The sequence below is a fragment of the Solanum tuberosum genome, unplaced genomic scaffold (genome assembly GCF_000226075.1).
Source record: "Solanum tuberosum cultivar DM 1-3 516 R44 unplaced genomic scaffold, SolTub_3.0 scf00008, whole genome shotgun sequence".
Lineage (NCBI taxonomy): Eukaryota > Viridiplantae > Streptophyta > Magnoliopsida > Solanales > Solanaceae > Solanum > Solanum tuberosum.
The window spans coordinates 3066237-3078282 of NW_006238934.1; the positions used below are offsets into that span (position 1 = coordinate 3066237).

The 12046-nt window shown below is 30.0% G+C and overlaps 2 protein-coding genes and 1 pseudogene across 2 annotated transcripts; 1 reads left to right on the plus strand and 2 right to left on the minus strand.

Annotated features, from left to right (window-relative positions):
* Positions 1-230: 230 nt before the first annotated feature.
* Positions 231-1116, minus strand: LOC102583782 (protein YLS9-like; annotated as a pseudogene).
* A 2639-nt stretch (positions 1117-3755) lies between these two features.
* On the plus strand, positions 3756-4676 carry LOC102584118 (protein YLS9-like). Its single transcript, XM_006339099.2, has one exon. The coding sequence runs from the start codon at positions 3845-3847 to the stop codon at positions 4520-4522; it is 678 nt and encodes a 225-aa protein (XP_006339161.1). The 5' UTR covers positions 3756-3844; the 3' UTR covers positions 4523-4676.
* Positions 4677-8086: 3410 nt separating this feature from the next.
* On the minus strand, positions 8087-9082 carry LOC102584448 (protein YLS9-like). The gene has a single exon (XM_006339100.2). It carries the CDS (start codon positions 8954-8956, stop codon positions 8321-8323), a length of 636 nt encoding a protein of 211 aa, XP_006339162.1. The 5' UTR covers positions 8957-9082; the 3' UTR covers positions 8087-8320.
* Positions 9083-12046: the final 2964 nt, after the last annotated feature.

The following is a 12046-nucleotide window of genomic DNA, read 5'->3' on the forward strand; positions in this document are numbered from 1 at the left end:
GAGAAAACAAGTCTTTTAAAGCAACCAATATGTATATTTCTGTAATGTCAACCTTAGCCTTTTCTTGACCTTTACTTTATGTTCTCTATGTGAAAAGCAAAATGTCAACTTTGCCTTTTCTTCAAAATTAAAATTTGGCTTTAATACACTTTAATTAACTTCCAAACTACTATATTAATAAACAAAAAACTATAGAATCCAAATTCCAGGATAAAGAAAATCAGCAGAAATAAAACAAACTCATTATTTATTAACAACCATAATATATATCCAAATAACAAGAAAGGAGATAAATCCCCTAATCAAGAAATTATACTAATATAATCCAATGAATATAGGAAATACAACAAATCACAAATAAAAAAAAAATAAAAAAAAATTACCAATCAAGATGGCACCTAGTTACATCAAAATTAACAGATCTGCCACTAGACTCCAAAGGTACCTTAAAATCACACTCAATTTTGGGCTTAATTTTGTGAGTTTTAATCCAACCAATCTTTAGCCTTATACGCATATAAAGCTTCATTTCCATCTCATAAATCCCTAAATTCTTCTCATTATTATAATTTGTTTTCTCTCTATCTCCCAATAGAACCAAATTTTGTCCTTTAAATACTGGATGCAAATAGCTAGTATTTTTGTGACCTTGATAAAATCGTTCCAAATTTTGACTAGCAAATCTCTGGCCTTGATACATACCTCTTGCTTCGATCGAATCGTAGTAAATCCCGATTCGTTTGTTAGGGTTCCTAATAGTCATGTTGAGTGCAAGATCATAGTAGAGGGTGTTGTTTGTAGTGGAATAATCGAATTGTGTCAATGTGGCATCTGTCACATAGAAATTGACCTTGTTAGGACGTAGGACTAGCCAGAGGACTAATGCAATGACTCCGAGGACGATGAGGATGGTGAAGATGATTTGAAAAATACAGTTGCATAGGCAACCGAAGAGGCAGCTGCAAGGGTTGCAGCTGCTTCCCCGTCCATGTCGGTGGTAGGATTTGGACGGGGGCGGAATGGATGGGCCATAATAGGCTCCGTTCAAGTTGGACATAGCTTATAACAAATACAAGAAAGTCAAAATTCAGTACAACTTTTTTTTTCTTTGTTCCTTTGGTGTAATATAAGATGAAAAAAAATATATAGATGAGAGTTATGATCCTATGGTGAGTTCAGGTTAATTTATATAGGTGTTTGTATAGTCTATGATTTAATGTGTATATTATTTGAGTAGGTAAAATATGTTGAATTGGTAAGCAAAAGTGGATTGATTTGAATAAAATACCGTGTTTTTATGTTCTTTGAAATGACGACGCGGTTGCTTCTTGGCAAGACTTCGCATATAAACGCTACATCATTCTCAATCAGAGATCTCAAATTCGAGTTTTTTAATACAGAGTCATCTTCGTTAGGTAGAGTTTTATCCATGTGGAATTTTTCGACGTGATTTCAAATTTAGTCGGACTCCAATATTAATATCAAACATTGAATGAAAAAAAAAAACTTAAAACCTGTTTGGATTGACTTTTAACTTTTGCATTTGGCTCGGAAGGCTTGCTTACTAAGTACGTAGTAATTAATTTATTATTGCTAAAAATGGTAAGAGACGTAAGTTTGAAATATGAGATGAATAAGATAATAAAATGTCTAATCATCGAAAGAATGTTTAACATAATGGATAAAGTCAGAAAGAAAGAAGATTTTTTGATGAGCTAATATTGATGTCTCAAGTTCAATTAACTACTCTAATTTTACTATTTCTATTCAAATTAATAATTAAAAACAAAACACAATTTTGAATTTTACTGTGTTGAAAAAAAAGAAATTGGTTTTCTTTTAGTTTTTTCAAGAGGATACATCAATAACCTCTTTAATTTATCAATAAATTTTATTTAGACACTAAAATATGGCATATTTCATGCGAATACATGAATATATGATAAAGTTATCCTATTAGACACATTTAGTTTAAATTTAGAAAATTCTTTTGCAATTTCTTATTGCATAGATTAGTTAATCACATAAAATATGACTCATATATGATATAGTAATACATTAGCCTCAATTGGAACATATTTTTTTTAACTTAAGGAACATGCTTGAGGTTTTACAATTCATTCAATCTAATGTATAATTAAGAAAAATGAAATATTTTAAGTAATTAACTTATCTAGATAAACGTTTGAAAACATATTCAAAGCATTTCCAAAATTGACTGTAAATATCTAGTAGGAATACTTTATGATGTATTGAGTTGCTCAAATAAAATAGACCATCATTTAAGAAATTATCGACATATTTAATTAATTTTGTAAGCTTCAAATCATGACTTTCATTATCAGACAAACCACGTGTCCTACTAAACTGCTTTAAAAATTCAAATAAGATCAAACATATATATATCATTTTCACTTGAAATTGTCTTCATAGAAGTTTCCACTTTTTTTCTATTTCCTTTTTATTTAGTCATGAACTAAAAATTCAACAACATATAAGTATGAAACTAATCTTTTATTTACGCGTGACAATTTTATTTTTAAAAAAATAACAGCGACCCTTAAAATACCATGTATACAAATTTCAACATCAATGTATATTTAGTCATAAAATGAGACTTTTCATTACCTAATCAACATATATATGATACCTACATGGAGTATTTGATTTTGACTATATTGTTTGAAATACATTTTATATTAAATCCGAGTGGTTAGGTTGTGAAATAAGAAAATGCTATAGAAACAAATGTATGTAAGCTAATTATAATTAAAATCCAATTGGAAACGCATTACGTGTTCACGCAGGGTGAGGGAAAGGATCGCACCTCAAGAAATAAGAAAATGCTATAGAAACAAATGTATGTAAGCTAATTATAATTAAAACTCAATTGGAAACGCATTACATGTTCACCTCAAGAAATGCGATGTAAATTGTCTATGCTAAAGCAAATATTAGTGATTGTTTTCACAACTCGAATTTGTGATCTATAAATCACATGAAGACAACGTTATTGTTACTTTAAAGGCTCCTGTTCAATTAAAACCCAAGTACATTGCATAGATTATGTGAAAAACTTTGATGGGGGATTTCTAGGAATAATGTAAACAATCTTCTATGAAACATCGGCACAATCCTATGTAACTCAGCTACAATTTAGATTGTGAACCTTTCCCTTGCGATATGTATTTATACAAATGTAATTATATATATTGACGATTGACTAGTAATTAAAGTAATTCATACTTTATTTGTGGAATCAGACTGAATATATCATATATGATATCGTTGTAATGAATACCCTAATGAACTATGTGATGTTGATTCTTCCTTCTACTTGACAAATTAGACAAGAAGGAAGAATGTTCCAACGTCCCTATCACAATATAGATATTTTAATTATAATACCACTTTACTCTTTTCATAATATCCCATTCACATTATTATCTTCTTAACTAATTAAACATCATATATATATGAAGAAGATACTTGAAAAAAATAACAAAATATGTTGACTAAAACTTACGTCAATAACTATATCTTAATTGGAAATTTCTAAGAAGACAATGTCAAGAGAAACCGTGTCTTTCAAATAAAAAATACGGCCTTTTCTACTATTCAATTAAGGGCCACTTCAATTAAATCCACATTTGCTTACCAATTCAACATTTTCCATTCTACACAAAAATAATATCTAACACATTAACCAAAGTTTATTTAACAAACACCTATATATATTCATCTCTACTCACCAAAAGATATATCATTCTCAAAGCAACAAATAAAAAAAAAAAACATAAGTTGTACGTACTTAATTTTGACTTTCTTGTTTTTGTTATAAGCTATGTCCAACTTGAACGGAGCCTATTATGGCCCGTCCATTCCGCCCCCGTCCAAATCCTACCACCGACATGGACGGGGAAGCAGCTGCAACCCTTGCAGCTGCCTTTTCGGTTGCCTATGCAACTGCATTTTCCGAGTAATCTTCACCATCCTCATCGTCCTCGGAGTCATTGCATTAGTCCTCTGGCTAGTCCTACGTCCTAACAAGGTCAATTTCTACGTGACAGATGCCACGTTGACACAATTCGATTATTCCTCTACAAACAACACCCTCTACTATGATCTTGCACTCAACATGACTATTAGGAACCCTAATAAACGAATCGGGATTTACTACGATTCGATCGAAGCAAGAGGTATGTATCAAGGCCAAAGATTTGCTAGTCAAAATTTGGAACGATTTTATCAAGGTCACAAAAATACTAGCTATTTGCATCCGGTGTTTAAAGGACAAAATTTGGTTTTATTGGGAGATAGAGAGAGAACAAATTATAATAATGAGAAGAATTTAGGAATTTATGAGATGGAAATGAAGCTTTATATGCGTATTAGGCTAAAGATTGGTTGGATTAAAACTCACAAAATTAAGCCTAAAATTGAGTGTGATTTTAAGGTGCCTTTGGAGGCCAATGGCAGATCTGTTAATTTGGAGGAAACTAGGTGCCATCTTGATTGGTAGATTTTTTTATTTTTTTATCATTTTCACATTTATGGAGTTTATTTATTTATTATCCTTATTTTACATTAGTATATTTTCTTGATTAGGAGATTTCTCTCCTTTTTGTTATTTGGATTATGTTATGATTGTTAATAAATGATGAGTTATTTTTATTTATGCTGATTTTCTTTGTTATTACGAGGATATATATGTTAGTTTGTTTATTAGTTTGGAAGTTGATTATACTAGTTCAGTTTGTTAGTACCTCACCTGATATGTTTAAGACGATAAGATTCAAATGACACTTTAATAAATTGTTATCTGCTAGTACATCAGTAATTTAAGTTCAACATATCAAAAGTTCCAAATTACCTATCTTCAAGGTCATCCTTGTAAATCACCCAAACTTCCCCATTTCTTTTCGTTATTTACAAAAAATAATCTTGGAGGTGAGTTGTTGTAACCTTTTACTCCACTTGTCCTATGGAATAAATGACGGTCAAAAGTTTAAAATCAACTATTTTCGATATAATTTCTTGTATGTCTTTGACCAGCCTGAATGGTATTGGGCTGGATTGAGTCTCATAACATTAGGGCCATTTATCTGTTCAACCGGCCCAACTATTACCAACACAATTTTATCACTAGCACATTATATCAAAACTCGAACTAAGCGTTGTTCCGATTGAACATCTCATTCTTCTATTAGTTGGTTAAGTTAACCACATAAAATATATAAGCTCCTTCAATTAAAGCATTCACCTCAACAAGTCATACAACCCCCACACATTTCTTGAGATGATGCGTATAATTAAAGGAGATGACATATTTTATGTGGTTAACTTAATTACCAAATAGACGAACGAAAATACACACAAAATTTGAATCGAAAAAGTCTAAGGAGTTGAGATGTTCAATTAGAATATGATTTAGTTTGAGTATCCGAATAGAATAGTCTAACAAGTTTAAGAATCTGACTAAGTATTAAGCCAAAATTAAATATTACTTCTATAATTTTCCTTTCATAGTCATGAACTTCATATAACGATGCTAAGTTAAATGAATGAAAATGAGTGGTGATAGTATGATGAGGAGAAAATTATAAGGGTTTTTGTGCTTTTAAAAAGGAGGTTAACAATTTCACGGATTTTAATGTCATCACTCACACTCAACTATCAATGCATAATTCGTTTTAGCCCCCCATTCATTCGGGCCAGCTACCTCAAGTCATTTGGGTCTCATGTCTCATGATTTTGTTCCATAGAACTCCAATCTAAAAGTGTCTCGATCGTTAAATTCTGAATTCACCTATGCAACCCCAAACTTTCCTTTCTCACTCCAATATGGAGTTTGTCTAAGCTAAATTTAATTTGATAGCAAATCCCTTTCTACTTCAACCACTAGCGGTCCTTGAATTGGTACACTCACCGAGGTTTGTCTCATCACCATACTACTTGAATATCATATGTCACGATTCCAGCTCAACTATCAAGATATTATTTATTTTCACACAACCCCTCTGCTCAATATTTTTTAATCTTGTAATTTTATGTCGTTGGATTTTAACTAAAAGATAATAATAATTGAATTATTAACTCATTCTTCTAACTATTTCCCTATCATTCCAACTATTTGAGTTTATGTGCCACTTGTCCATCTTGGACTTATATAGATTTGGTTTGTTGTAATTTTGGACCATGAAAACAACGAGCATAAAAGCCAAAATGGGCCAACCATAGATAGAATATTATTGGATGTCATATGGTACAATAGAATACAAATAAAAATTAATTAGAGATGGGACATATACTATAGTCTATATTATTAGGTCATCCACCCATTCTTCTATTTAAGTCACATCTCTTTCTTACACGTAAAGTGCATTACCCATTTTTTGTCTTCTCCTCAAACCACTATTTATAATCATTCTATTAACGTTAATCAAACTTCTTTATAATCGTCATTTTTTGTAATAGTAATATTTAATTAGAAATTCAAGTTTTTTTAAAAATTGATAATTATTCATGTTATGTTATGTTATATATTCTCTTATTCAGATAAACGGCGTTAATATAGAAAGTTGAGTGTATCAACTTTTTGCTAGTCTCTTCATTGTTGTCCGATGACATAAAGCCACATAAATCTTATCTCTTTGATACCAAATTTTCTTAATCATAAACACACTTTCCCACTAATACTCTACCAACAATTCACTAATAATTAACCCACCTACTGCTAAGCACTTTCATAAAGTGTCAAAAAATATTTCCTTATAAAATTAGATCACATATATCCGATCTTAAATTATCATATGATTGAACTGTAATTGTTATTATTTAATCATAAATAAAAACCAATAATTATTATGACCCCCTCCCCCAATTAGTACACCTAACTTGTAGCAGATTCAAAGAGTAACATGCAAATTTACAAAAACACATTTTTCTTGATCGATAAATTCTGAATTTACCGCTGCGTTAAATACCATCCCTAAAATAGTGTCATCATGAACATTGAAATTGTGGTATAGTGAAGAGAGACGTATGAAACAAGTTTTAGTTTGGTAAACAGCCTAAATCAGGCAGTACATTAAAATTAAATTATATATCACATGGGTTGCCCCCTTCTATATATTCCTAGACTAATCAAAACAGGTCACATGTCCCATTTTACCTAACTTTTAATATAAAAAATACAAAAAATGATAATTAAGTGCACAAAATATTCCACGTTAGCATGATTAGAAAAATTCACTAGCCCTCAAAACCATTGAAGAGTAAACTTCAAAGCCTTAATGTAGGCATGAGAAAGAAGAAAAAAAACAATTAAATCAACTTGAATACAACTGCAACAATCCAAGTTAATCAATTATTTTAATTATATATAAATTCTTTATGATCTTAATTAATTTATTTGTAACTCTATATATTATAGTAGAAGGGAATATCTGTCACTTTTATATGTCCCTTTCATTAGCAAAAATACAAATAGAAGAATCACCATATGTAATAGTCATGAAAAATACCCTTTTCACATAAAGAATTAACTTTTTTAAATTTTACACTCAATCTATCATATTCGTATTAGAATTCATTTTAATTCTGAATGAGGAAACATCAAACATATATTGAAAATAGAACACTATCTAAAAAAATAATTTCATAATTAAAGGCTTGACTAACTCAAAACCTTGTATTATGAATCAAGAAGTACTTATTACTCATCTACAATCATATATCAATAAACAAAATATAATTTTAAAAAATAACATAGAGTAAACATCAAGTAATTATTAGAGTAAACCAAAAATTTCTTACATGATCCAATATTTTACCAATCCCTAAAAACCTTAGCAAATCGAAAAACCATTTTCTAAAAAATTTAATTAACAAGTACTATATAATTTATTTAATTAAAAAAAAAAGACAGTTCAATACACTAAAGCTTCCGCTATGCATAAAATTTGAAAAAGAGTCCGATCGGACTTAACAAACTTACCTTACATTCCTACCAAAACTGTTTCCAAGACTTGAACTCAAGTATCGTTCACTTTTACTTATTTAATTTCTAACTAATGACAATAAGAAGACAATTATTTGTAATTTATTTATGTATATAATATAAGTTTTCCAATATTATTCTTTAGCAGAAAAAATGTACAGTTCATTCAACTTTATAGGACCAAAAATATTAAAATTGTAAATAGCAGAAAAATAAAAATAAGAAAATAAAAGTTGGTCCAAAAAAAAGTAATTAAAAAGAAAAATAAATACTTCCAGTGGCAATAAACTCCTCTGCTTCATCATCTTCTCCAAATTACTAAACACTCACATCACAGCTCCGGGCAAGTTGATATTTCACGGCGTTATTTCCGACGAATAGTCCGCCGTCGCCGGGATGATTTCCGAACGGTACATAAGCCGTACACGTAACATGTAAATGATAATGCCCAGTCGTAATCGTTCCAACTCTCCATTTCACACGACCGTCAATTTTGAAATCGAGCCAAACGCCGCCGTTTTGCTGGTCTTCTTTCAGATCTGGTCCATTAAGAGGTGAAATCGGAACATTGTTACTGAAAACGAACGGCGACCATATGTTAACGTCTTTATGACCTTGATAAACTGATGGAATTTGGGTATAGTAAGTAATTTGTTGCTTGTGATAGTTCGCGTATGTTTTCATCTTATCGTAGTAAACGCCGATTTTGTCGTTAGGGTTCCGGGAATATATAGTGATTTGAATTGAAGTGGAGAAGATATTGGGAGCGGAAACGTTGAAATTGAATATTGTAGCGTCTTGGAGAATGAATCTGGGTTTTTTGGGTTGTAGAATTGCCCAGACTAGTAAGACGGTTAAGAGGACGACGAAGAGGAAAATCAGAATTCCGGCGAAGAGTCGTCGGACGAGTTTTCGTTTTTTGTCTTTGTGGTGAGTGCACTCTTTGACTGACATGGTGGTGTTTTCTCCGGCGGTAGCTCCGGTGATCGGAAAAGTAGTGGTGGAGCTGAAGATGTGGATAGTAGAAGTACTAGTGTGGAATAAAAGGGAAGTGAGTGGTTATGGGGATTGGTTTATCTATATAGAGTAATAAAGTGAGCAAGTGTCACTTCCTTTTAAAAAAATGGATATTCAAAATTTAATGACTCGATTAATTTGGATTCGTATCGTATAAATATATAGTAAAATGAACTATGATGTCAAAAGATTCTTCATTCTCATAATGTATCTATCTATTCGAAATCGTTGATTAAAGATGAAGGTTAGAAAAAAACTATAAGAGGTTCATCTATATATATAATAGGCATGTTGAACCTTTTTTTAAAAAAATCTTTTTATATATTTAATTTGGTATATTTAAATGTAAATTTGATTAGTGATTGAATAGAAGAATTTCAATAGTCCCCTTTCTTATTATAAGCTAAAAAGGCATGAGTAAGTTTACTCAATTGAGATGTAGTTATATAATTGGTAATTGTTACCCAATTAAAGTTGTTTAAGAAGAATTACATATAATTGTTAGTTATTTAAAGTATATGTAGTAATTTAAAAAAGAAAATTATGCTATACGTAGAATTCACAAAAAATTGATAAATGTTTGTTGAATACAATATGTTTTTCAAAATCGTTGTTTAGCTTGTGAAAACGATTAGTAACAAATGTTTTAAAAATAATTTAGGAGATAATAATGATAGCGTAAATGACACGTTTACATCGTAATAGGGTCCACTTGTATTATTATGGGGCAAGAAAAATTTCCCACCCAAGCCCGCCGACAACCGTTGGTTCTTTGAATATCCTAATTGATTATCGTATTTATTCTCTCGATTTCAAAATAAGTATTACACGTATAGTGTATCAAAATAAGTATTACACGTATAGTGTATTAAAATATTTTTAAATTTGAAATATTGTTATCGTTGTTTTTATGCCTTCCTAAATCTCACATCTTGTTTGCTTCTCCAGTGACTTGAAGCTATAATTTTAAGATTTAAATAACGTCGTGATTGTTTTATGCCACTTTTTTAATGATGAAATGACTTGAGAGACTTTTATATTTGATTCAGTTTGTAAGTTGGATCCGTATACTCACGATTTTGTCAATTATACTTTGATCCCTTAAACAGTGCTTCACTGAGTTTTATTGACAAAATCATAAGTACTATAAGCGTCCAACTTACAAACAAAGCCAAATATAAAAATCTTCTAAGTCATTTTTTAAATTTCCGTTCAATGCAAGTACATTTTTTTCCCTTTTACCTTCTTCAAAAAAATTGGAGGCAAAATATGTAAATTGAAGTTAATTTATAATCAGATAAATTAAAATACACGTCGAGATCAATTAAAATGGAAAATTTTCATTTTAGTTTTAAGTAAATTGATTTAAGTAGTACTCATGAATCAATAGTATTACGTACAACTATAAGAGATTATATTAAACGGGTGGTTAATCATTATCACGAAGCTAATATCTCAACTAAATGTTTCTATTTTGATTAGTGAAATTGTTTAGTAACGTCATTACTTAATAATCTCTAAAAAAGAATAATAACACGCTCTTTTAATTTGCATGAAGGGATGTTTTCATATTTAATGTGAATAGTGAGGATGGTAACAGCCTAGCTAAGGGTGACAATGATGTTAACCACGACGGATCTAGAGGTTCGATTACATATGCATGTAAATTTAATATATTTACATAATCATGTATTTAAATATATTTTAAAAAATTATTAACTATCTATAAATATTTGATTATGTCTAAATTATTATTATAATATTGACTTAAAATAATTATAAATATTTATAAATCTCAAATTCAGAATCCACGTCCATAAGGTATGTATAGGTAAAATAATGTAGCCGACCAAGTGGGAAAATGGTGCATCAAGACCCCTACCCTTGGAAGGTTCATGTATAGGCCACGAGTCCAAAATTTATGTTATAAGAAATTAATGAATGAATCATGAATTAAATTGACAAATATAATTGATCAGAGAGAATTATATAAGAGTTTGTATGAAATGAATTTTGTCCGATTCATGTGATACATTTTTTAAGTTTTAAATTGCATATTACCATTTTTATATTTTAAATTATTTTATTTTATTTTTACAATAAAATAATTTATAACCGTATAAATGAATAAATCACAAAAAAATTAGCAAGTATTACTTTATAGAATAAGAGTCTATAACCAAACAACTCATAAACGACATATCTACTTGAGCTGTGTGTTTATACTTTGTAGTTAAAGGTGTCAAACTCATTTTAGTATTCTCTCCGTTTTAATTCATTTATCTAGAGTACATTTTTATATGACATATTATTATTAAGGATGGAAAAGAAGAAAAGTTTTTTAAGCAACCATCCATGTGGTCAATTTGGGACATCATTTTCCTTGCATTATATTCCACCATATATACCCTACTAGCTAATGTTCACTTTTTCTCCTAATCAATAATTAACCTAAAATATTCTCTATAGTCTATTAATTAATTGATTAATTAATCAAATGGATCCACATAAATTTTGCTTCTAATTATTCTTGGATTTGACAAATTAGCAGCCCCAAACAAGGTCAGCAAAAGGCTCAAGTACTAGAAAGTTCAATCAACAACTATTTGCTTGGAAATTATTGGCATTTACATGTGAATAATTATATATGTTGTCTTATGATTCTAAATTATTGATCATGGGATTAATTAAATTAAAAAAAAAATATGGTAACCAATCATTTTTGTCGTTAAACAATAAAATTCTTTAGCTAATTTTATCTAACGATGCATTATACATATAAATAACTTGCTTATTATGGGCTAGCTACTTGAACGCCAAAATGTATAGTTAATTCTCACAATACATCATATGAGCCATGGTGGAAAAATGTGTCTTAATAGTTTCATAAATATTTTTTGTTTCTCACTCAGTATTTAATTCTTGTGTTAGAATTTGACTAAATCTAAAAAATCCACATACATTAGGAGATGAGAAGTCTCACATTGGGAGTGGGAGAGGGAGAGGGGCCGGGGGGGGGGGGGGCGG